The sequence below is a fragment of the Pseudonaja textilis genome, chromosome 2 (assembly GCF_049901715.1).
Source record: "Pseudonaja textilis isolate UNSWEBS1 chromosome 2, rPseTex1.2, whole genome shotgun sequence".
Classification (NCBI taxonomy): domain Eukaryota; kingdom Metazoa; phylum Chordata; class Lepidosauria; order Squamata; family Elapidae; genus Pseudonaja; species Pseudonaja textilis.
In genome coordinates, this window is record NC_141991.1 from 139,225,085 (window position 1) to 139,252,863 (window position 27,779).

At 39.7% G+C, this 27,779-nt stretch overlaps 1 protein-coding gene across 2 annotated transcripts in view; it reads right to left on the minus strand.

The window, feature by feature from the left end:
• The window catches only part of LOC113444902 (gametocyte-specific factor 1-like), a 49,636-nt gene that overhangs the window by 16,944 nt on the left and 4,913 nt on the right, over positions 1-27,779 (minus strand). The window contains exons 1-4 of one of the 2 annotated variants that reach the window (XM_026713843.2): positions 13,476-13,537; positions 9,439-9,525; positions 7,850-7,947; positions 245-371 (exon numbers count right to left, since the gene is read on the minus strand). In XM_026713843.2, the coding sequence (XP_026569628.1) occupies positions 245-371; positions 7,850-7,947; positions 9,439-9,460 (247 nt within the window). In that variant the 5' untranslated portion in view covers positions 9,461-9,525; positions 13,476-13,537. Of the gene's footprint in view, positions 1-244; positions 372-7,849; positions 7,948-9,438; positions 9,526-13,475; positions 13,538-27,779 lie in introns of those variants that run through there. The other variant, XM_087925492.1, reaches the window with a different exon arrangement.

Sequence of the window (27,779 nt, forward strand, 5' to 3'; positions counted from 1 at the left end):
GATTTATGAAACTAAGGATTCAAAGGATCTGCTAGGTCATTAAAAAAAAGTAGTTATTTTACTTATGCCACTTCAAATCACATTTAACATCTAACCACACAGTCTGTAATACTTGCAACAGATGCTGAAAGTCCTTTAGAAGGCAAAAGATAACTTAGTCAACAAACCATTTTTGAAACTCTATCAGCAAAGTAAGGGACTTTTAACAGCTATCAACAGTCAATTCCAAAAGATTTATTTTTACCGATGTCCTGCTCAATGCATCGTTTGTCATCACAGCTTGATATGTGTTGGCTGATCTTGTCCCTAGGCACTTGATGACGAGCATTAAATGGGCAAGTGACCAGCTGTTCCACAATCCCAGGATGGTTCTAGAAAGACAAATACAGATAACAAAATCACAGCAGCCTTTCTGACAGGTCACCAGGACATTGTTTTAACAACATGAATGTATTTTAATTCAAATCTTAACAAGCAGTGACATGTAACTGTGACATAAAGTAAGTACTCTAGTTTCCTCATTTCTCTGTGAAACATCCCTTTGGCATCAGTAAGGTTTGCCATCATTTTCTTCACTGATTATTTTTAAAAAAATTCCTAGTCTGGTTTACAGCCGAACTACTAACCATATCCAATCTTGCTTTATTTTGCAAGATTTGCCAAATGCGGCTAGGTGCCATTATTTAGTAAATATTCTGTAAAAGAAGTGCAGGACACAGGGGAAAAAATATTCATTAAACTCCAGAACTACCACTACCACAGCACCTCTATCAATTGCTATTTGGACATGATTAAATCTAAATCAGGCTTGTCCAACCCGCGGCCCACGGGCCGCATGCGGCCCAGGTCGCCTCGTAATGTGGCCCAGTGCCCACTCCAACCTTCGTGCCAGAGCCAGAGAGGAGGAGGAAGAGAGGCAGGCGCGAGGCGGGGCGAGGCGAGCGCCAGGCCAAGCAGCAAGAGAAAAGGCGGGTGCTGTCAGAGCGCCACCTCCTGCTGTTGCCCCCGCCGGCACCACTTCTGCCCCCGCTGCCGCTGCTGCTTCTGCCCTGCCACCGCTTCTTCCCCCGCCACCGCTGCTGCTTCTGCCCCTGCGCCGCTGCCCCGCGGGGCAGGCGTGCGCGGGGCAGAAGTGGCGGCGTCAGCAGAACAGCAGCGGTGGCGGGGGCAGAAGCAGCAGCGGTGGCGGGGGAAGGCTTCTGCCCCCGCTGCTGCTGCTTCTGCCTTCCAGTCCTGCCTCATCCAGCCGGGCCATTTGCAGGAGGAGAGATAGGTGTGAGGCAGGCGAGCTTCTCCCCCCACCCCAAAAAAAATTTGGCCGGAAAATAAACTGTGATAAAAAAAACTGTGATAAAAAAACCATGATAAAAATAAATAATTTTTAATAATTAATAAATAATAAAAACATCTCACTAACTTCATTTCCAAATAGATTTAATATGTTAACTATGTTTTCTATGGTTTTTGGGGATGATCAGGTATCGTTACTGTTATTTTATTTTATGTGCAGCCCAAACCAAATTTTCATCTTCTAATGTGGCCCAGGGAAGGTGAAACATTGGACACCCCTGATCTAAATCAATGCATAAATTGAAGCAAGAAGAGCCTCGGTGGCGCAGTGGTAAGAGTGCAGTACTGCAGGCTACTTCTACTGACAGGCTCAAGGTTGACTCAGCCTTCCATCCATCTGGGGTTGGTAAAATGAGGACCCAGATTGTTGGGGGCAATATTCTTACCCTGTAAACCGCTTAGAGAGGGCTGTAAAACACTGGTATATAAGTGGTATATGCATCATATTGCTATTGCTATGAATATCTATGGAGAATCTCAGTCATCCAGGTCATGGTTGTCCCATAAGTGGGTTTTTTTTTTTCAAGGCAACTGGATTTTCTTGTTTGTTTGTTTGTTTGTTTGTTTGTTTGTTTTGCAGACATTTTACTTCTCATCCAAGAAGCTTCTTCAACTCTGAATGGATGGTTTGCGTTTACGAAGTGGCACAACATAGAAGAAACCTCCCAGGACAAGATTCAGCAGTCCATCTGTATTTAAAAGACAAAGGGCACTCTTTTGAAGACAGCAAAGCCCACATTTTGGACAGAGAGGACCACTAGTTTGAAAAAGAGGTCAAAGAGGCCCTCTATGTCAAAACTGAACTTCTCTCTCTCAACAGAGGGGGAGGGACATGACATCAACTATCTCCAGTTTACAACACAGTCCTTTCAACAGTTCCAAGAATGTTCCACACCTACTTGCACTACTTAGGTAACCCTGAGGACACAGATAAACCTCCCAGTGGCCTCAACAACTTTCTAAAAAATGCAAATGACCGGCTCTCCACAAGGAATCCTTTCATTCCCTATCATCCAGTCAGAACTGAAGAAGCTTCTTGGATGAAAAGATAAATATCTTCAAAGAACGACAAGAAAGTCCAGTTGCCCCTCAAAAATGCATATTTGGGACAATTAATGAAATATAATCTAGTTATTTATAAGATTAAAGATGTGGTTTTGTATTTTATGAAGAGAAATGGACTTGACTACATTTCTTTTCAAGCTTTTATTTGCCCTTTCTTCTGAGCAGGCATACATAGCCTAGGTCAGGGGTCTGCAACCTTAAACACTCAAAGAGCCATTTGGATCCATTTCCCACAGGAAATAAAATACTGGGAGCTAATAATTTAACATCCAGTGCGACTGGGTGTGGCCAACTCGAGGTCACTCACTCCCATACAGTCACCCCTCCTGCTCTGGAATATGGAACGAGTCTCCATCCCCCGCCATCACTCTTACCTTCTCAGGCCAGGCGAGGAGTGATGGGGAGGGGAGGGGCCAGCCGGTAGTGGGATCAGCTGACAGGGAGCCACAGCAGAGGGCCGAAAGAGCCGCATGTGGTTCCAGAGCTGCAGGTTGCAGACCCCTGCCCTAGGTGTTGATTTCAACAAGACTTAAACTTTTTGATAAACTTGCATAGGAAAAACTTGCGGCTGTGTGATGGAAACATATTGATGGCATTTTTCTTGAAGGGAGGCAACTTGAATTTCTATCATTTCATTTTGAGGGCCTTATAATAAAAGAGAATTAGATAATTTATATTTATTTTGCAGGGAAGTGAAAGACAAGCCAGTTTGCCTCATTACCACTGAATGAGTTGCTCTGATGAAGTAAACATGGAAATGCATTACAATGCCAAATCTCAATTAGATGAAGAAATTGAAGGCCAGGTGCTCCAGGGAAAGGAACAGAAAAAGAATCTGAACCCAGTTTGAAATATTTTACCAAATTCAGAATATTCAGAAGCTAATACATTTCATATTAGCTTAGGAAAGAAAATTTACTGGAAGAAGGCAAGAGTCTGCAGTTAAGGGAACAGTTTGTGAAGTACAGTTAAAATGCATCTTCCTTGGAAACAGGAATAAAGATTAAACATGTTAGGTTAACTGAGGATACTGTGACAATTCAAGGTCTGGCTGAGGACAAACTACTCAGATTCTGTCTTCTATTGTTGAGACTGGCAATGACACAATAGACAAACTATTTTGCTCCACTAATTACTGCCTATTTGGAACTTAATCTCTGGAGATTATCAAGAAACATGTGAGCTAAGAGTCTTCCAAACAAAACTCTGGTTTGTACTGGCAAGCCTTTGTCATATGTAAACTTGGTGGTCTGAATAGTGCTGGTGGATCATTGATGGTCTTGTTGGTACTAAGAAATGAGTGCGATCCATTTTGAGGAAAAACCCCATAGCCTTTTTGCAAACAAATTAACAGTGTGCCACTGCACTCTGTTGGGAAAAATATTTGATCATATTCTTGGAAAAATAAAAACATATCCCCAAGAGTATAAATTATGTATAAATAGCATTCGAAATCAGGAACTCAAGGAACCTCCAGTTTAAGAAATTATGAAAAAACAACAACTCAAAGAAGAACAAAGATTTGGCTCATTATTGAAGAATATGCTTCCTAAGCTGAGGTGATATGATGAAATGTTTAGATGCACTGAGAAAGATACAAGTTTAGAATTTTCTGAGCTTGAATAAAGCCTAAATGAAAATTTACTATTTTTAAAGTTTATATAAGAGCTTCATCTCGAACTTCTTATGGGTGAATATAATCATTGGTTCTACGGATTTTACATTATATCAACCTGACAATAAATGTCATATTTGGTAGGGGGAATAAGGAACCTCCAAATATATTCTGAAATAAAACAAATTCTGCCTAGGCTGTGAGAGCTGATGCATGATTATTTATTTAGGTGCTACGTACTGGAATAACATCTGAACAATATTATAACTTTTTTCATATGAGCAGCTAAATTAAACAAGTGATTGAATTAGCACCTGCATAGACAGATTTTTCTAAATGAAGATATACTATTTTACATCCTTTCCTGATTTCTCACGAGAAGCCTATGGCCTAATTACACTTGGTCTTAACCAAAATGCCAAATTCTCACTAAATTGATGAACTTATTTCTGAGATATGCCACTTAAGTATGCAGCTGTGTGGGCTGAAACATCTCCCATACCAAAAAAAGAAAAAAGAAAAAAGAAGCAACTCTAGTAGTAAATATGTTGTCACATAGGACATTCCTATCCTAATTTTTTTTCTGGCCTAGTTTTCAATTTGAAGAATATAAATTAAAAGTATTCAATTAGAGAAGCACCTTATTTTTAATAAGAATCATTTACTTGGAACAATTTTATATATCATCAAAAATTACTCTGGTACTTTCCATGAACCTAGAGACTTCCTTCATTGAACCATAAATGGAGCTATAATTACTGTAACTTTATATTGAAAAGGAATTAGTCCACATATTATTACAACATTTGTAAATTGCTAACTATATGGACTCTTGGCAATTTATATAAATTCATGCAATAGTAATATTGTAACAATGAATATAACATCTAGCTATATTAAGAATTTTCTTTGGAGCCATTTTGTCTTTCTAAAGCAAGCAGTAGGGATATCATCTGAAGTACTAAGGGTTATTAAGCACAAATTAAACATTTTTTTTCCTAACCAGCTTTCCCCTAACATGGGAAGTTTACTCACTATCCCTGATGGGAAACACTCACTGAATGGGGAAATTCCCCTTGAATTAACTGGTCCTATAACTATTTAAGTGTCAAGGCATGTAAGACTCTGGAGACCAAAGCAGTGCCTGCAATACCAGTGCCATATAATTCTGGATGCTTTCATGCATTGGCAAACAGATTGTACCAGGCACATGTTCTGAAGAGTTTTCAAAGGTAGTTCCATACAGAGTGCATTGCAATAGTTCAGCCAAGTGTTTTCACTATGTTCTTTATACAATTGCATCTATTTATTTACCTAGCTAACTAGAGACTATGTATTGAGTTAGTGTAACTGCTTCCACCTCATCATTTTCTTGACAACCTTCTTAAAAAGGCAGGTTGGAGAATGAGCAAACTCTGTCTAAATCTGTCGGATCCAAGAGGCTAAACTATCCACCTTTTTCACAGCAGCTGGCAACATCCCCTCTCCTAGCAAGCGATTGACTACTTCCCTGATTACAGAATACAGGATAACAGAGTTGGAAGGGACCTTGTAGGTCATCAGCTTCAACCACAATAACAGACAGGCAGACAATTGATACAAACTCAAAGGAAATTGCTTCAAACTCGATTGCAGAAAATAAGTCTTTAGCAACAGAGTGGTCAATGCCTGGAATACTCTACTCGACTCAGTTGTTACAGTCTCAAACCCTCACAGTTTCAGCCTCAAACTGTCTACCGTGGACATCACCCCATTCCTAAGAGGTCCATAAAGTGGGCATGCATAAGCAGACCAGTGTGCCTACTGTCCCTGTCTTACTGTCCCCATTTATCTGTATTTATTTCCTTTGTTTGTGCTTATGTTCGAACCTATACCTGCTTTTTTGTACATGTTTGACAAACAAACAAATACATAAAATAAAAAAATAAATCTATAGTCCAACCCCTGCTCTATACCATTTCTGATAAGTGGCTGTCCAGTCTCTTCTTGAAAGCCTCCAGCGATGAAGCACCCACAACTTCTGGAGACACGCTGTTCCGTTGGCTGATTATTCCGTCAAAAAGGTTCTCCTTATTTCCAGGTTGAATCTCTCCTTGATCAATTTCCATCCATTGTTCCTTGTCTGGCCTTCGGGTGTTTTGGAAATAGGTTGACACCCCGCGCCTCCCTTTTTTTTTGTGACAGTCCCTCCCACATTGGAACACTGCTTCCTCTGGTCCTTCTGTTTACTAGAATAGCCACGCTCAGTTCCTATAATCATTCTAATTTATGCTTTAGCCTCCGTGCCCCTTAATCATCTTTGTTGCTTTTCTCTGCAATCTTTCTAGAGACTCAACATCTTTTTTACAGTGTGATGACCAAAACTGGATGCAGTATTCTAGGTGTGATCTTACTAAGGCTTTACAGAGTGGTGTTAGTACCACCCTTGATCTTGATTCAATCCCTCTGTTAATGCAATTTAGGATTGTGCTGGCTTTTTTGCCTGCTGCCACCCACTGCTGGCTCATATTTAATTGATTGTTCACTAGGATTCCAATATCCCTCTCACAGTTACTGCTATTAAGCCAGGTTTCACCTAATCTGTATGTGTCCTTTGGGTTTTTCTTGCCTAAGTGTAAGACTTTACTTTTCTCTATTTGAATTTTATCTTGTTAGATAGGGCCCAGTCCATTCAAGTCTTTCAAGATCCATCCGGGTCTTGAGCCTATCATTTAGGGCAGTGGTGGCAAACCCTTTTTGGCTCCTGTGCCGATAATTGCGGGTGTGCTCGTGCACTCACGCTGATGTGCCAGCACCCAGAAGGCAGTGCGTGCTGGACACCCCCACACCCATGCGATCCTCTCGCAGCGCACTACATGCCTGCGCATATGCACATGATCCCCTTGCCACATGCTGCGTGTCTGTGCATGTGTGTGTGATTCACCTTGCCGCACACCATCATCTGGGCATCTATGAGCAATTTCCGTTGCTGCATGCCTCTGCGCATGTGCCCGCAACACCCCAGCGTGTGCTGCACATCTCTGCGCATACGCGTGTGTCTCCTGCGTGCACCCCCCCCATGCATGCGCACCATACACCCGACAATCAGCTGTTGGACAGCGGCGTGTGCACATGTGCAGTGGGGCTCTTCCGGGCGAGCTCTCGCGCACTTTGCGCAGGCGCAGAAATATTCTAATTCGCCTCCTGCAAGCCTGCACGACCTTGGTTACTTCAGCAGCTGCCGCACAGAGCTATTCTGTGCCATGCAAAGCAGCTGCGCTTCAAATTCAGTGGACAAAGGTGAGTATGGGAGCCCAGGTGGGCCCAACAGCAGAGAGAACTGGTTCGGTCTCTGCTGCTCATCGCTCCTACCGGCTCTCCAGAACCAGGCAGAACTGGTTGAATACCACCACTGCTTCTATCTCTCTTGCTAAAATGGCTTACTAATTATCTAAAAACTGCTGGAAATGTAATGAACAGATGAGATCTTTTTCATTATCTGGAAAATGATTTATGCTAAAATCATACTTACAGGACTAAAAATGCCATTTCAAATTTGGTACCACTCAAGACCCAATGAAGAGAGCCAGTTCTTTCTCTGTCATTTGAAAATGCACAGGAAAAAAAAAAGGACACTGGGAACACATTTTGAAATGGAGGGAATGGAATGAAGGAGATTAAGAATAACTAAAACATACCCTAAAGAAATTGGGAAGAGCAGTAACATCGAGTTGTCCCCAAAACAAGTAAATGTATCATTTGGGAAATAAGCAGGTAGGCAGATATTCTGTACACTCTGCATTGTCAACTAAATTTAAACAAAAGATTTCCACAGCTTACCTTACGACACTTTACAAGGTGGTAGGGGAACCTACAAGCCCTGATTTGGTGATTTTTGTCATAGGGGCACTGAATTAGTTTTTCAGGATCCAAAGCATCTATTGGAAAAGAACATTGGAGATCTAATGAGTACCCCACAAATACTCTTCTAAATGCAATGCAAAAAACACATGAAAGCATTGGAATTAATCAGATAGGTAAGGAAAGCTATCAGTTCTTAGTATTTCATAACCACAAAATTACTTCAAGTTTGCTGGCTAATTAAATTCACTCAGGTGGTTTAGGTGATTAGAGTACTAAACAAAGAAATGTAGTCAGTAGTGCAAGACAATGCGGCAGATGTTAATGAGCACATTTATGAAAGGAAGAAAAAGCTGTATCCCTGAAGCTACTCAATTAGACAGTCCAATTAAAAGAGTTATTCAAGAAAATTGAAGAGGTGCTGCTCACGGTCCCCACTGGCCTTATAAGATAAGTGGCATTCGTCTGAGCCAAGATGGGTGCGTCATTGTATTAGGCTACACCTTTCTGCTTTCAATTCAGAGACTACAACAACACACAGCTACGGGAGGGGGGATGAAATGACTGAAGGGAATATTAAAATCTCAAGTGATCTATAAAAATACCCTAAATCTTTGCTAGCAGACTATTCTCATTCTTTTTTCTTTTCCTCAATATGGGTATTTTCAATGAGGTGCTATGTGAAAAAAAAAATTCTTTCATCAGTGTAAAAGATTACAAGTAAAAGCAAGATTACAGGTAAAAGATCCTTGGATTGTACAACTAAAGTATAATTCAGCGTACTTATGCTGCATTTAGAAACAATTCAACAGATCGTTGTCCCAAGTGCAGCAAAATCATGTCTACTTAATAAGTTTTTAAGAGATGTGACCAACAACTGAAAGCACTAGATACTTCCAAACAAAGGATTCTAATTCTTGTAACATCATGACTATTATTAGTAAACTAACTAAATCAGCCTAGTCATTCTTCTAGCCATTGACTTACCCCATCCACTGAAAAGGCAATTTTTCAATGTCTTAGCAAAATTTAAAATTTTCACAGTCGTCCTACTTGAAACAAAGGAGACTGTCACTTGGGTTTCTATCCTCAGCCAGGAAAAAAGATCTAAAAACTTGTAGTGCCCGATTAGGGTTGGAACTAATCTTTTCTTCCAAACTCCCAGATGGCTACTATGAGTGTAGAGTACCTACAAGAAGCCCCGTTGTAAGTCCTCATGTGTTTCAAATGCTGGCTGGGAAGGATGACCCTTTATTCACTTTATTATTCCATATATATGACAAATGGTTGTAAGCTGAAGACCAACTGAGCTGTTAATGCAGAGTTGCTTGATGGGACTCAGTAGCTTAGTGACCTACAGAGATTATTCCAGATTGCTCAACCAATTTAAACACAGCTGGGAGATTACTGTACTTCACCATACTTCTGAAAAGCTGTTTGTTGCCCAGGAAATGATTATCAAGACCCCAGGTGGCAACTAAGATTAAAGAGTAAAAACACATGGTATTTATTCATGTACATGTAGCCCACATTTAGCTACTATTTTTATTAGTCTAAATTTATCTTACCATAGCTGTCTTCTGTATTCATTGTTTGGAAACTTATAGAAGCCTGCCGAAAACTATGATAATTCTGCTGCTGGGACTCACAGTCTTCTAAACAGTAGAAACCAGGATATAAAGAAATTATTTCAATTAATACTTTTTATGGTTCGTACAGCTGTTACACATATAATAGTTGTAAGAAAAGCTGGATGGGAGGCAACAACAAAGAATTTATGAGAAATTTCAAATAAACCAGCAAATGCTATTACACATACCTCTTAATATTTTCTACCATAAATGGGCACCTACCTGAACTATTGAAAACTGTGAAAAGGTTTCTGTATGTAAACTCTAAGAACAAATTTCCTTCCCTACAATCTTTTTCTGTTTTGAAAAAAAGATTGAAAAAAATTACAGCCAGAAACATACTCCCTGGTTTTGTAAAGTAATTTACTATCATTTCCTTTATGTAGGCTGTATCATCTTTGAAAACTACCGACTAGTGTTTGTGTTAAAATCTGGCAAACTGGTACATATGAGCTATAACTCAGTGTTTCTGCTTCATTAAATGTACTTAGTTCTTACACGTAAAATGATTCAATTTGTGGAAAAATGCCAAACCCTGTAAAATTTTTGAATTCTCATTTTAAGGCTTGAGCATGTTAAGAATGCCAAAAACCCGTGAGATTTGCAGATCACTTAAGATTTCAACCATTGCAAAATAATGTCACAGACTGCAAACCACGGCATGATAAAGTAGCAACCACGGTGCACTGGAATATCTGCAGGAAATACCATTTGACTGAAAGCAGTAAGTGGTGGCACCACAAAATAGATACAACAGAAGATCAAGAAGTTAAAGTGTGCAAGATTTTATATTTCAAACAGGCTACATAACACCCCAGACTTAACAAAAGTCTGGACAGTAAGTAGTGGCAGTATTTGGGGAGACAGAATAAAAGAGTAAGGGGAAAATTATAAAATACAAAGATTGCTGAAATGTCCTGGCATGGACAAGTTGGCAGTTGTCTGAAGTCTTCTGCATTTGAAGATGACCTTCTAGACAGTGAAATGATGTATGTCCAATTGTTTGGGCATTTTTTAACATCCCTTTCTAGACTAATTAGGCATTTATAACCTTCTTTTCTAATGCCTCAGGGAATTATTTTGATCTAAGCAGGGTGATTCCACACATACTTCAACAATAAAGAGTAAATGCTTAAGGCACTGGGCTAGAAACTAGGAATTCAAGTTCTGCCTTAGCCACGAACGCCAGCTGGATAACCTTGGGCCAGTCACTCTCGCTCAGTCCAACTCACCTCACAGGGTTGTTGTTGTAGGAAAAATAGGAGGAAGGTGTGTTCTTTATTTTTTATTTATTTAGGGAATTTATATTTCTGCCTATTCGCACATGGCCACTCAAGGTGGCACCAACTGGAGCTTCTGGATGCTCTTCAAGGGCAGCCCTGTTGCAATAATCAAGATGGGAAATGACTAGGGCACAAGTGACTGTAAATAGGGATTGTCTGCCATCTTGAGTTATTTGTAAAAATAATAAAGGATAGATAGAAAATAAATAGAATGTCTGAGGTTTAAATAAGATAAATCTCACCCACACCCTAATTATGTTCTAATCATTTATACCTGACTTGATTCTAATTTTAGGTACTTGAGATAGTAATAAAGGTAGGAATATATTTGCTTTTCACATGTAAAAATTGCATTTAGATTTAAGTTATACAACAGAATATCAAATGTAAACAGTACATATTTGTTATAGTCTATTTCCTTTATCAATATTGTTGAAATGAAAATGAGATAGCTGTATGTGGAAAAAAGCTGAAACAGTTAAAAATTTTAATAGGGTGACTTTACTTATTCATATGATTGGGCAGTTTGAATGGTGATGAATAGGGTAATACATTTCCATCTTCCAGGAATAAAATGTTAATCACGTGTATTTCCTAAAGTTTCTTTAGTTTTACATAAATATTGGCAAAAATGTTTTTTCCAAGTCTTGCCATTATTCAAAATATATAAAATACTATTCTTGAAGAAAAAAATAGCATTTCAGAATAAACTTGCAACCTGAGTATTTAATTAATAAATCTAAAACTTTAAAGACAGCACTTATTCATTTGTCCTTGCTCATTTAAATGTTTTAGCATTTATAAAAGTAAGCATAACCTTAATCTTTATAAAAAAATAATATCAATAATAACCCTTTAGAGCAAAGCATGTATATTAGCTTGCCCTACGAGCATTTGAAACAATTACAGGATATCTGTTATAATTCTTATCATCAAAGTCCAATAAAATGAAAGTAACCTGCTTTCCAAGTGATAATACGGACGATATAGACACAATATTTCCTGGATAAAACTGGGAAAGGTATCTACAGCTCCTAAAATAATCTTCCTCGTGAGCCAAAAACTAAATTATACAGCCACTTGAACAGAGGTACTATCTGACAAATAACCTAAACAATAGATCTCCCAACATTGCAGTGATACCAACTCAGAGAACTGAACTTGGAGAAAATTTACTACCAGAATAGCTCTTTAGATATGAATCAGATTTAACTCAACTTACAACAATTCAGTCCAAAATTTCTGTTAAATGAGCAAATGTTAAATGGGTTTTGCCCCAATTTACAACCTTTCTTGCCTCCATTATTAAGTGAATCACTGCAGTTGATAAGTTAGTAATCGGGTCGTTAAGTGAATCTGGCTTCCCTCTTGATTTTGCTTGTCAGGTCACAAAAGGGGATCACATGACCTTGGGACCCAGTAACAGATATAAATATGAACCAGTTACTAAACATCTGAATTTTGATCACGTGACCATGGGGGATGTTGCAAAGGTTGTAACTGTGAAGAACTGTCATTAAGTTACATTTTTCAATGCCGTTCTAAATTTGAATGGTCACTAAATGAACTGCTGTAAGTCTAGGATTACCTGTACTCTTCAACTCAAAGAAAGCAGTAGAGGAAAAAGATGGAAGGCAGGAAGAAGAAAAACAGGAAATCCAGTAAGACACACATAGGCCAGATGTTAAGGATAGTGCAACTATGCATGGTTTCCATTTGAAATTTTGAGAGCCAGTGTAAAAGGGGGAACTGAATATTACAGAAGTAGATAACTTTCTGGTCCTGAAGACATGAAACCCTGACTATCGTGATTATGTGAGACACCAAACTGGTCTGAATACATCAAGAGAAAGAGGACTATTGCTAAGGTACTCTGAAACAAAGCACCCTAAGGAACAGGAAGCTGTTGTTGCAGGGTGGTTGTTGTGAAGAGAATGGAAGTTAATATGTCTGCACACTACTTGGCACTCTTGGAGAAAAAGCGGGTTAGAAGCCTAATAAGGGAACAAGTAACAAAAGAGAGGCAGGACAAGGCTGGGCTCTATCGTTCCTCTCTTTTGTTACGTCACCATGAGCTAATTTTTAATTTACTTATTCATTTATTTGTCAGTTGAATGCAGCAGGTAAGCAGTAACCCATCTTGCAAGTTACATTGAACAGAAGCCGGTTTAGCCAGTATAATTGGTTAGGTTACAGTATTGCTGGCTAAACCATATTAGTCTTAAGGCTTTTTATTAGTGTTTTGGAAGAGAACTTGAAGATGTCTTCTTGCCACTGTAATTTTTAAATGTTTATAGCGCTGATATTTTACCAAGTCTTTTTAACCTTCTAGAACCGTAGAGTCCAAATAAATACGTTGTGACGCGCCTTTACCTTTCTACACAAATACACCCTATGCTATTTTAAAGCCTACATATTTTACAGACCCGAAACCTTAACGTATGCCTTAACTTCACAAAAAATATAATAAATAAAAATAAAATAAAATAAAAAGCTTTACCCTCTTAACGCGGGAGCAATAGGGAAGTGCTGGGCGGGAGAAAAAAAAAAATCCCAGAGACCCCCTGGAAATTAATCAATGGCGTCCCTGCCCTTTGGAAAACACCACTCCGTATCAGAGCAGGAGAGAGAGAGAGAGAGAGAGGAAGGACGAGAAACGCGATTCGCGAAACCCCGTCACGGTCGCGTTACCTACAAACCCGCTCCTGGGAGTCACATGCAAAAAGAACCTTAGCCCGCCAACGCGCCTCTTTTATGCGCATGCGCACGGCATCACTTCCGCACGCTCTCCCCCCCCCCCTCCCAGTTCGAACGGTGCGAACTGGCCGGGAACAATCGGCTCCTTTGTTCTGTGGCTCGTGCTGCGCCTTAGCGCGCGAGGATTGCAGGAGCGAGGTCGGATTGGAGTAGGACGGGTTGCCGATGGTTTTGGTTTTCGCTGTTCCCAGAAACTGTCTGGTGCCCTTTAAATATAGGACGCCCATTGTTGTTGTTCAGAGGCCTTAATAAGTCGTGTCCAGCTCTTCCATGGAGCGCAGCACGCCAGCTCCCCACCTGCCTTCCATTGTCTCCTGGAGTTTGCCCAAACCCATCTTCGTTGCATCGGTGACACTTACCTAATCACCTGTTCCTCTGCCGTCCCCTTCTCATTCCGCCTTCAATTTTTCCCCAACATCAGGGCGTTTTCCACGAGTCATCTCTTTCCCGTTTGGTGATCAAAATATTTGAGCTTCAACTCTCCCTCCAAAGGATAGTTAGGATCGATTTCCTTTAAGATGCCCTTACCCGTAATTAACAGCCAGATTTATCCCCCCACAACATCAGGGTGTTTTCCAGTGGGTCCTCTCTTCTCATTTGGTGGTCAAAATATGTGAGCTTTCAGCTATTCATTCTCCTTCCAAAGGATAATTAGGGTTGATTTCCTTTAAGATGGTCTTACCCATAATTAACTGAATCAGAATTACTTAGTTTATCTCTTTTTGCAGTTAAACTCAAACGGTCTCTTTTTTTCTCTCCTGGAAACTAGCAATCCTTGTCCTTGCAAATGAGGCATCTATCACTTGACCTGTTCAGGATTTCTGGATAGTAATGGTAGATTGCAAATGGTAATGGTATATTTCTTCATTATCTTAGTATAGGAGCTTATACAGAGGCCCGGAAAATGATGAGAGGAGTGTTAGATACAAAAGAAAAGTTTGTTAATAGGTTACCTCATAAATAGCTTAGGCCAGGCTGCACAACGCTCCAGTTTCAACTCATTAAGGTTCTGTCTTAACAAACTTACTAATAATGAGGACTGGAAGTTCTTGCAGATTGCAGTATTTTACTGCTGATCCCGGGTAACTTTAGGGAATGTTGTGCAATACTTGCTTCTTGCTGTGAAGAGTTGGACAGTTAGCATGCAATCCATCTGGTCCTGGAGATCTGAACTGTTCCTGTCAAGTTGGAATTCTGCTTTTTGAAGTATTAATAACGAATTGTCAGATAGAACACTGCTCAGAAAAGATTGCAAAACAACAGTTGAGCTTTGCTTTTTCTTTGTGATCTGATACCCATTTGCTATCTTCAGTGAACAGCTGACATGGTTTCACTTCTCATCCTTTATTTTTTAAATACATACAGTACATGACAAAGCCTTTTGTTAACTTGGATTTATTCTGAGCGTTTGCCTTCTGAGCATCATCTCCACAAAACCAAATTCCTATATGTGTCCTCCTTTGGTGACCTGTCCCTGTTTCTATTTCTTGCATGTGTCATTTGATTTTCTGTTTTTCACAAATCTTTCGGGATAGCCACAGTGCCCTGTTTTTATGGGCATCTATTTTCCCTCATTGGAATTATTTATGAGTGTGTTTTCAGTATTTCATTTTTAGAAATTCTTACCCGTCTTGTGCTCTTTTTCCCATCAGCTTATTTTGTGCTATAGTCTGGTCTGTAAGTGTTCTGAGTACATAAAAGTAATCTTTTTAAAAGTTCAAAATACAGTATACCACTCAGCTTCGTTTTTTTCTTAACATCAAAAATTCTGGCATTAGATTCTCATTTCCATTCCCAGTTCCTACTCCTTGTGTTTGCCTGCTAAGTTTTCCCTAATGATTAGAATCAAATCAAAAATACCTTTTGAATTTCCTTTGCAATTCAAAAGAGGAAGGCTATTTGATTTGATCCTAATCCTTAAGGAAAACTAATAAAATAAGACAGGTCTTTCTTTCATAGAAGGTCCATGCTTAGCATGGTTTGACATCCTTTTCTGCATCTCTGATGGAAAAAAGATTGTCAGCAAGGCAGGCAGGAAAACCTGGAAGAGACATATTTACAGGGTTTATCTCCCAACAGATGTGGAGATTAATAAAATGCAGGTAGACCAACACATAGGCCATGGAGGACCTGAGAAGAGAGAAAGAGACAAACAATGTGCAGTATATTTCTCTACTCACCCAATACTATTTCTCCAGTTTTGTTTCAAACACTGAAAATGTTCTGGATTTCAATTCTGCTGAACCTCTGAACACTCAGAATGGTTTGACAAAACCTCTGAGGCACAATGTATTCACAGATAATCCTCCACTTCTGATCACAACTGGAACTGAAATTTCTGCCTGTAAGTGATATGGTCATAAAGTATGATGTCACATGACTGCATTGCTTAGTGATGGCAATCCCAGCATGCCCTGTTGCTGTCGGTAAGCGAATTCCACTGGTCGTTAGCCAATCCCTTTGTCATCTCTGTCTTTTGGTCATCTTGCACTCTGCTTTTGGGGAAGGCAAGCAATCTCAGAACTGTACGGCTTAGGGGCTTCTTGGTGTACTGTAGCTCTGAGGTGTTACCACTTATTCTTTCACTCTAGATTATCAGTCTTAATGATTGCACTTTCTAAAAATGGGGCCCTCACAGTAGAAGTACTCCAAATCCTAGGAGTTAGATTGAACTCCGAGCAGCTGATCAAACCTTTTTAGCTGCCTTTTCTTCCAAGTTTTCCTGTCATGGGAATGTGAAGCTGTTGGACTGTTGTTTCATCATTGCTCTGCGTGCTTACACTTGCTGATTATTTTGTCTGCCCTCATTTATTTCAAGCATATCAGATTGAACCCATTTTCAAATTTCAAAGCTGCGATAATCAGAATAAAATTGCTTTCACTGAGACTCAATGACCCATAATAACCGTCACTGTTTCTGAATTTAACCAACTAAAATTTTAAATCGAAAATACGGAGCCTTTCAAAAAATAAAAATCATCCTGGAGACAGTTTATGTTCATATATCATCATTTATTTTAAGAAGAAAGTTGTTGCTGTGCAATTTATTTTGTTTCATTGTTTTGAAAGCCTGTCAGAATAATAGAATAACAGAATTGAAAGGGACCTTGGAGGTCTTCTAGTCCAACCCCTTGTTTAGTCAGGAAACCCTATACCATTTCAAACAAATGGTTATCCACTCTCTTCTTAAAAACTTCCAGTGTTGGAGCATTCACAACTTCTGGAGGCAAGTTGTTCCATTGATTAATTGTTCTCATGTCAGGAAATTTCTTCTTAGTTCTAAGTTGCCTCTCTCTTGGTTAGTTTCCATCCATTGCTTCTTGTCCTGCCTTCAGGTGTTTTGGAGCAGGGGTCCCCAACCTTGGCAACTTTAAGACTTGTGAACTTCAACTCCCAGAATTCCTCAGCCACCTTTCCTGTACAATCAGCACAGGGCCCCCCCAAGGCTGTGTGCTTTCTCCACTTCTCTTCTGCCTATATACCAATGACTGCATCTTAAAAGATCCATCTGTTAAAATACTGAAGTTTGCTGATGCACAACAGTGATTGGTCTTGTTCGAGACAATGACGAACCTGCATACAGACAGGAGGTTATACAATTTGCCTCGTGGTGTAACTGGAACAACTGAACTGAACACACTCAAAACTGTAGAAATGGTGGTAGACTTTAGAAGAAACTCCCCCATACTACCACCTCTTACAATACTAGACAACACAGTATCAACAATAGAGACCTTCAAATTTCTAGGTTCTATATCACATGACCTAAAATGGACACCTAACATCAAAAACGTCATCAAAAATGCACAACAAAGAATGTTCTTTCTGCGCCAACTCAGAAAGCTCAAACTGCCCAAGGAGCTGCTGATACAGTTCTACAGAGGAATTATTGGGTCTGTCATCTGCACCTCTATAACTGTCTGGTTTGGCTCTGCAACCCAACAGGACAGACACAGACTTCAGAGGATAATTAGGACTGCAGAAAAAACAATTGTCAGCTGGCCTTCCATTGAGGACCTGTATACTGCACGAGTCAAAAAGAGGGCTGTGAAAATATTTACAGACTCCTCACATCCCAGACATAAACTGTTTCAACTTCCCTCAAAACGATGCTATAGAGCACTGCACACCAGAACAACTACTAGACACAAGAACAGTTTTCCCCAAATGCCATCACTCTGCTAAACAAATAATTCCCTCAACACTGTTCAACTATTACAAAGTCCGCACTATTACTGTTAACCTTCTCATCACTCTTTATCACCCATCCCCTCCCATTTGTGATTTGTTTTTTGAAAATTTTATTTGGGTTTTCACAAAAACAAAATACAAATAAAACATCTTTTTGAAAATGGCATGGTCCCAGGTTTTCACTTCTTCATACAGACACCAAACTCAATTTCATGCTCATTTTTATATTCTATTCCATATCTTATTACCGTTTTATATTTTCTACATAGTTTTTCCCCTCTTTTAATTTTCTCAACTTTATTTTAATTATCTTATCTCAATCAAATCATTATACTTTTGTCTGTCCTGTTTCAATTTCATATTATCTTTTCTTATTAAACAAATTTTTCCCTGTAGTTACCAATTGGAGTATGACACCTTTATATCTTTTAATTTTATCTATTCAAACTCTTATTTAAGCTTCAATGTATACCTTTAAGATTATAGCATTCAATATAATACATAATTCCAATCAAATTCTGCTTGGTACATTCTTAAAATACACAATATATTCTTAAAAAGAAATATATATATGTTTTCTGAGGTTCTCGCGGGTATTTGTATGTGGATCTTTGGTTGTTCGGGTTTTCTCCCGCGTAAGATTTGAAGTATCTAGGCAACGTTTCGATGAAGTCTCATTCATCATCTTCAGGCTTTTGTCTCCGGCTCTGTGCTTCTCAGAGTAATGGAGATTGCAGCTGCTTCCTCCTTTTAACTGCCAGTGGGGGTGGGACTTGATTGGGTGGGGGCTTGGCTGTGTTCTGATTGGGTGGGGTGTGTTCTCATTGGTAGGGGTTTGGCTGTGTTCTGATTGGTTGGGGGTTAGCCGTGTTCTGATTGGTTGGGCGTGTTCTGTTCAGGTGGGGGCTTGGTTGTGCTCAGGTTAGTTTTAGTTGCTGGGGATTTGAGCTGGAGAGTTGTGATCTGGCTGTTTGGCTTCTAGTTCGTGGTCCTGCTGCATCTTCATAGTGGGTGTCGGTTTGCTTCATGTATGGCTCAGAGGGGTTTGAGGTGGGTAGTGATGCAGCTGCAGTGCAGCTTCTGGTCCATGGTCGTTTCGAACAAGAAAACGGCAAAGCCCTCCTCCCATATATAAAAGGCACTACAGACAAAATTAGCAAGATCCTCCAAAAACACAACATCAAAACAGCATTCTGCACAAACAGAAAAATATCCACCATCCTAAGAAACCCCAAAGACAAAATCGAATTAGAAAACCAAGGAGTATACGAAATCCCCTGCACTGCCTGCCCTACCACATACATTGGACAAACTAACAGAAGAATAAGTGCACGCATTGAAGAACATAAGAACTCAATCAAAAAAGAAGAAACGACCTCCTCCCTGGTCCAACACCTCAAAGCCACAGGACATGAAATTGATTTTAAAAATACCAGAATTATCGCCAAAACCGAACACTTCAACAGCAGAATAATCAGAGAAGCCATAGAGATAGAAAAACACCCACACAGCATGAACAAACGAGATGACACCTCCCGCCTTCCAGCCATTTGGAAACCCGCCCTCATGAACAGACGAATACCTAACATGAAGAAGGACACGGACCCACACCCATAAGAGCCACACAAGATGCCACCACCACACTTCCATGTAGAAAACAGACTCCCACCCATTCAGAAAATGAGAAGCGACCATGGACCAGAAGCTGCACTGCAGCTGCATCACTACCCACCTCAAACCCCTCTGAGCCATACATGAAGCAAACCGACACCCACTATGAAGATGCAGCAGGACCACGAACTAGAAGCCAAACAGCCAGATCACAACTCTCCAGCTCAAATCCCCAGCAACTAAAACTAACCTGAGCACAACCAAGCCCCACCTGAACAGAACACGCCTCCAACCAATCAGAACACGGCTAACCCCCAACCAATCAGAACACAGCCAAACCCCTACCAATGAGAACACACCCCACCCAATCAGAACACAGCCAAGCCCCCACCCAATCAAGTCCCACCCCCACTGGCAGTTAAAAGGAGGAAGCAGCTGCAATCTCCATTACTCTGAGAAGCACAGAGCCGGAGACAAAAGCCTGAAGATGATGAATGAGACTTCATCGAAACGTTGCCTAGATACTCGAATCTTACGCGGAGAAACCCAACAACCAAAGATCTACATATAAATACCAGAACCTCAGAAAACAAATATATATATATATATATATATATATATATATATATATATATATAAATATAATATATATATATATATATAATTATATAATTATATATATATAGCACACATTCCATTCCAATTCAATTCTATCATTAATATTCATTAAAATCTTAACATCTTTAACATTTCTTTTTAATTAAATATTGTACTTCCTTGGGAACACTTATAAACTTTCCATAGTTAATTCTTTTTTTCCCATATTTCTCACTTATATTTTTATAAATCATTACTAATAATTAAAAATGTTCCCATTTAATTCTCTCAATCATTTTAATTCATTTATTTGTTACCAAACATGCAACTATATTACAGTAAATATTTTATTCATGATTTTAATCATATTTTCTAAAATTATTTCTTTTTATAATATAACAATGCTATCTTGTGTACCTTTGCAGAATCCCTTTTGCAATTAAATTTTCACCCATTATCTCTAAACAAGCTTATGGTTACAATCCTTATATCTTTTCCCTGTTTCTCCATTTCTTGTTTCTGTCTTTTACAACTTCTTTTCCTTGCCTTCTTCCCCTTCTTCTCCCGCCCCTTTTTACCCCCTCGCCTCTCTACTTCTAACTCTCTCATCTGTAATCCCCTCTCCTGTTGCTTTCTAATATTATACTTATCTTTCAAATTCTTCTTCTTTTTGGTTGTTTTTTCTAGTCTTAAACCTTTCACTGTCTTTCCCCCCTTTCCTTCCCCCCCCACTTAAAATTATTTGATCATTAAGGATGGCTTCTTCTTTGTCCCAATCTTCTTGTTCTGCAAGTGTTTCTTGTTGTTTCTCATAGTTCCAGATCTCCATTTCTAAGAATTGAAATACGAAGCCAAAAGAACTTCTCCCTTCTTGTGCATCTTCTTTCCATTTTTTAAGTTCCATTTTCAGTTCTTCTATATCATTTTAAAGACTTTTAAACAACCACCCGGTTAATTTTAGTCATCCAGATGCAAAAACCAAAAATCACCAAGTAATCCAAGTAATCCAACTAATCCAAGGCTGTTTCTTTCTGCTTCTTTTTTCCACTTTCTCTTCCTGGGGTTCTATTATTTTGTTACCAAGTTTCAATTAAGATGTATCTTTGAGGAATCTTGTTGAAATTTCACTGTAAGTTCCTTTTAGTTACAGTTCCATTCCTTAGTTCCGGGAAGTCTCCTCCATTTTTCCAGATCCTGCCCTTTTATTCTTTTTTTTTTTCTCCTTTCCTGCTTTTAAAAACTTTAAATATCCAGAAATCTTTATTATCCCTTTGACTTTTATTTTCAGCTTATGCCTATTAAAAAAAACCCTAATCCTTTCCCTTCTCTCTCTCCTTCGCAGCTTCAAAATCTTCTTTGGGAACAATGTTATTAAATTTAAATTCCAGGGTACCTTATTTGTTGCTTTTGCTGTTTGACCTGGTCAACCAAAACTTTCTCTTCTTATCTTCCTCCTGCACATTCTTTTCCAGCCGAGTTCTTCTTTGTGATGGCCATTTCTGACCACCGCTACAACCGCTTTCGGGAAAGGGAGTAATGGCCAGCTGGGGAGGAGAGATGTGGCTCTCCTCAACCCTGCAGGCAGTCTCCCCCTTCTTCACCACCTCTATGGGGTGGCTTAGCCCCGAAACCAGCCGGCTTGGGGCGCTCCAGCGGCGAGCACGGATCGAAGCCTCACAGAGACGAGGTTTCAGTCTGTCGCCGAAGAAGCTCAAACCGGAAGCCTCTTCCCACTTGTGAATATAGGACTGTAACTTTGTCGCTTGTATCCTTATGATTTATATTGACTGTTTCCTAGTATGATTTGATTGCTGATTGTACCCTATGACTATCATTATGATGAGTTGCGGGTCCCAGTACCAGGATGAATCAGCTGACGACCTGCACCCAGGCAGACTGTCTGGGTGGGCTCCTCTTGATGGCAAAGATGACAGCGACACAAAGGTTTCTTTTGGTGAGAGGAAGCCCAGATAGTACTACGCACCTCTCTTTTATTGTGCAGCAAGCGGGGGGTGGGGGGTTAGGTTACATGAGGTTAGACAGGAACAGGAAACACTGCCATATATGGTTAATCCTTATGCTATAGCTGACTCAGGTTTTTATACAGGAACAGGAATCATTGCCATATATGGCTAATCCTTATCTGACTCAGGTTTTATACAGGAACAGGAAACATTGCCATATATGGCTAATCCTTAGCTGACTCAGGTTTTATACATTGCTGTTATTGTATGTGTATTGGGTTGTCTGTGTACGTGACTTCCTACTGATGTGTCATGATATTGCAACATCATTAAGTGTTGTATGTTATGATTCTTGATTCTTAACGAATGTATCTTTTCTTTTATGTATACTGAGAGTATTTACACTAAGACAAATTCCTTGTGTGTCCAATCACACTTGGCCAATAAAGTATTCTATCTATCCTATCTATCTCTCTGTGAAAGAGTTAGCTTTCTCTAACCCTAAAGCTTGGCTGCATTCAACTCTTAAGAACCATATAGCAGGTTTTCTTTCTTTCTTTCTTTCTTTCTTTCTTTCTTTCTTTCTTTCTTTCTTTCTTTCTTTCTTTCTTTCTTTCTTTCTTTCTCTCTCTCTCTCTCTCTCTCTCTCTTTCTTTCTTTCTTTCTTTCTTTCTTTCTTTCTTTTCCTTCCTTCCTTCCTTCCTTCCTTCCTTCCTTCCTTCCTTCCTTCCTTCCTTCCTTCCTTCCTTTTAAATCAGAATGCAGGATGTTATTTGACAGTGAGATACAGATGAAACTCGAAAAATTAGAATATCGTGCAAAAGTTCATTTATTTCAGTAATGCAACTTAAAAGTAAACCTAATATATGAGATAGACTCATTACATGCAAAGCAAGATAGTTAAAGCCGTAATGTGGCATAATTGAGATGATTATGGCTTACAGCTCATGAAAACCCCAAATCCACAATCTCAGAAAATTAGAATATTGTGAAAAGTTTCAATATTCTAGGCTCAAAGTGTCCCACTCTAATCAGCTAATTAAGCCATAACACCTGAAAAGGGTTCCTTTAAATGGTCTCTCAGTCTGGTTCAGTAGGAATCACAATCACGGGAAAGACCGCTGACCTGACAGTTGTGCAGAAAACCATCATTGACACCCTCCATAAGGAGGGAAAGCCTCAAAAGGTAATTGCAAAAGAAGTTGGATGTTCCCAAAGTGCTGTATCAAAGCATATGTGGACGGGAAAAGTGTGGAAGAAAAAGGTGCACAAGCAGCAGGGATGACCACAGCCTGGAGTGGATTGTCAGGAAAAGGCCATTCAAAAGTGTTGGAGACTTTCACAAGGAGTGGACTGAGGCTGGAGTCAATGCATCAAGAGCCACTGGTATGTTGCTCAGTGGTCCAAAGTCTTCTTTTCTGATGAGAGCAACTTTTGCATCTCATTTGGAAACCAAGGACCCAGAGTCTGGAGGAAGAATAGAGAGGCACACACTGCAAGATGCTTGAAGTCCAGTGTGAAGTTTCCACAGTCTGTGTTGATTTGGGGAGCCATGTCATCTGCTGGTGTTGGTCCACTGTGCTTCATTAAGTCTAGGGTCAACGCAGCCATCTACCAGGAGATTTTGGAGCACTTCATGCTTCCTTCTGCAGACAAGCTTTATGGGGATGCTGACTTCATTTTCCAGCAGGACTTGGCACCTGCCCACACTGCCAAAAGCACCAAAACCTGGTTCAATGACCATGGGATTACTGTGCTTGATTGGCCAGCACACTCACCTGACCTGAACCACATAGAGAATCTATGGGGCATTGCCAAGAGAAAGATGAGAGACATGAGACCGAACAATGCAGAAGAGCTGAAGGCCGCTATTGAAGCATCCTGGTCTTCCATAACACCTCAGCAGTGCCGCAGGCTGATAGCTTCCATGCCATGCCGCATTGAGGCAGTAATTGCTGCAAAAGGGGCCCAAACCAAGTACTGAGTACATACGCATGCTTATACTTTTCAGAGGTCCATTATTGTTCTATGTACAATCCTAGTTTTATTGATTGCATGTAATATTCTAATTTTCTGAAATTGTGGATTTGGGATTTTCATCAGCCGTAAGCCATAATCATCACAATTATGACAAATCATGGCTTGAACTATCTTGTTTTGCATGTAATGAGTCTATCTCATATATTAGTTTCACCTTTTAAGTTGCATTACTGAAATAAATGAACTTTTGCACGTATTCTAATTTTTCGACTTTCACCTGTATGCAGCATATAAATTAAATAAATGTGTAAACTGGCCACATAGCATAAAGATGGCTGGGTATCAGCCAGAGAGATGAATGACTAGCAAACCATACCAGAAGCAATTTGATGAGTTATTCGATGCACTGTACATGGCTGAGCTTTTCTTATGGATAATGTTAGATATAGGTTAGAATTACATGTAAATGGTCTGTAGTCTTTTAGATTGTATGTCTTCTGAATGAATTTCTGTTCCAGAGAAAAACAGCTTTGTAGACTTTAGATTAAGCCAGCCTGCTTTCTTCCTGGAAAATAAATCATGAAGAATTATGTCTAATTCATGCATGCCTAATTAAACCCATGATTTTTTACCTTCAAATGTATTGTTCTTTCTTGCAAAAAGTATAAAAGAACAGCAGTCTTAATATTAAAAATAAGCTAGCTGAAAACGTGAAGAGCAGGCTTGCTTTTGCCATTTGCATGAAATGAATAGCATGCACATAGGTAACTTTCATTGCAGCTAAGTAATAAATTCATTTTAAGACTCTTATTTATATGTCCAGTGTTTGCTGCAAAGATCAAGTATGTTTTTTAAATTTTTTATTAAAGAATAAATTATGGTACAATAGGCATAGAGTAATTTTGTCCTTGCTGAAGCTATACAATATATAGGATTGTCTACCTGAGTCTGTTTTTAAGTTTCCTGATGCTGTCAGCTATAGCTATTACTTTCTACTAGCTCCTTGGCCCTTGCGTCTGTCTCCTTTGCGACAGCTGTGACGACAAAGTCTCCGTTCTGTCATGTTGCAGAACAAGGGAGTTTACCTGTGTGTTTCTACAGAAAACCAAACAGAATTCTGAAAGGCACCTCATAGTTCCTTATTTTGGTATCCTTAATTTGGTTTAGTTTGTTGTAACACAATATTGGCTATTGTGAATTTTAAGCCACAATTAAGAGTTTAGTGCTATATGAGAAGCAGGGGACTATTTTTTCAGTCTCTGGCTTCTGCTAACTATGGCCTAGCATTATTATGAGCCCAGCTACTAAATACTGTATTGAAAAGAATGGCTGATTAAAAACAAAGTATGCATTCATGCCTTTGCTGATGTTTGGATCCAGATTTACCTCTAATTCTCTTGTCTACCATCTCATTCTTCATTAGGTAGAAATGAATAGAGAACATAATCTTACAAAAACAAAAACCAACCCCATAGCATTGTGATTTCTCATAAAACATATATATCTGTTAGACAGATGCCTCCAATTTCCTAAAGCGATGATGGAATTTATACTTAAAACATTTAATGTATTGGAGTAAAAACACAACTTTGCTCGGCTCATTTGAAAAAAACAAAAGTACTTATGCAAACAATAGCTTTACTAAAGTGAGAATACTCATTTTGCTCCTGAGCCATTTATGTTTTGACCTTCTCAAGGTTACCATCCTTGAAAAGGAGATAAATCCCTTGAGCAGAGTAAAAAGAGAGAGAGAGAGAGAGAGCTTGAAAAGTGAATTGCTCTCTTGCTGTGGTGCACTTTTCCTGAGACTTGTGTTGAAATTCAATAAAACCCAAAGAAGGAGAAAAGAAACCTTGACAGCCTTATGTCAAAATAAAATTACAGGGGGACTGCTGTCTGCGTGCAGTAATTTTCTTCTTTTCCACATCACTGATTTTAAAAATGCTCTGTCTCTCTTGCAGGGAGCCTGCTGCTTGCACAATTCAAAAAATGCAAATATCTGGTGAGAGTGAAGGAAGAATGTAAGAATGCTCAACATTTAAATAAAAGTCTTAAAGGTAAAAAGAGTTGACTTGAATTAGATACGACCATTCATATTTGATTAAGAAGTGTCCACTGGCCACATGGTGGGAGTGTTGTCTAGAGGTTTGACAAAATTAATATTTCTTTCCATGTTTAAATCATTCCAATAACTAAAGACTGTAAAAAGAGGATTAAGGTAGTGCTGGATTATTAAGGATGGGTGAATATCCACCAGAAAAGCAAGTAGGAGTAGGTAGTCGGTTTCTTTACTAGTTTTGAATTTTTGAAGGGACTAGAAAAGAAGAAAGGACTAGAGAAAAGGACTAGGAGGGACATAATAGCAGCATTCCAGTATTTGGGAGGTTGCCACAAAGAGTAGGGGGTCAACTTACTTTTCCAAAGCACTAGAGCAGGCTTGTCCAACCTGCGGCCCAAGGGCCGCATGCGGCCCAGATCACCTTGTAATGCGGCCCAGTGCCCACCCCAACCTTGGTGCCAGAGCCAGTGAGGAGGAGGAGGAGAAGCAGGCGCGAGGCAGGGCGAGGCGAGCGCCAGGCCAAGCAGCAACAGAAAAAGCAGGCGCCGTCAGAGCGCCACCTCCTGCTGTTGCCACCACCGCCACCGCCGCCGGTTCTGCCCCCACCGCTTCTGCCCCCGCTGCCACTTCTGCCCCTGCCGTCGCTGCTGCTTCTGCCCCTGCTGCTGCTGTTTCTGCCCCCGCCGCCTCCGCTTCTGCCCCCGCCGCTGCTGCTGCTTCTGCCCCCGCCGCTGCTGCTGCTTCTGCCTTCCAGTCCTGCCTCATCCAGCCGGGCCATTTGCAGGAGGAGAGGTAGGCGCAAGGCGGGTGAGTTTTCTCCCCCCCCAAAAAAAAATTTGGCCGGAAAATAAGCCATGATAAAAAAGTGATAAAAAATAAATAATTTTTAATAAATAATTAATAATAAAAACATCTCACTAACTTCATTTCCAAATAAATTTAATATGTTAACTATGTTTTCTATGTTTTTTTTGGATGATCAGGTATCATTACTGTTATTTTATTTTACGTGCGGCCCAAACCAAATTTTCATCTTCTAATGTGGCCCAGGGAAGGTGAAAGGTTGGACACCCCTGCACTAGAGGGCAAAACAAGAAACAATGGATGGAAATCAATCAAGGAGAGAAGCAGCCTGGAATTAAGGAGAAATGTCCTCACAGTGAGAACAATTAACCAGTGGAACAACTTGCCACCAGAAGTTGTGGGTGCTTCATCACTGGAGGTTTTTAAGAAGAAACTGGACAGTCACTTGTGTGAAATGGTATAAGTTCTCCTGCTTGAGCAGGGGGTTGGACTAAATAACCTTGAAGGTCCCAACTCTACTCTGATTGATTGATTGATTGGACTTGTCAAAAAGCAAACTGGTTTAATGCAAGTAATGGAAGCAACAATAGCAAAAGATTTCCACTATGTATAGTGATCAAACTGGCAAGGTCAATAAAAATCATACTCTTCAGGTCAGAAACTGACGCACAGCTTCTTGTTTCAAGGATAGGCTGTTATGACATATTTTAGTTGTAAAAAAGCTTTGCTCTCTGTTCCTTGGGTTTTAGGCAGAATGTGATATCACACTTCCCTTCTGTACATAAAACACTGGTGTGGTAGGAAAACCTGATAAGCAGGCCTAGCTGAACTGTGCTTCCAGGAGCAGCTGGTGAACAGAATTATTATTTTAGTTTCATAATGAAGGATGACATTCACCCCAAAGTACTGAATTTATGGGGTTTTTTTTAACCACTCCAACTACAGGTAGTCCTTGACTTACAACAGGTCATTTAATGACCATTCAAAATCACAATGGCACTGAAATTATGACTGTTTTTCACAGTTATGACC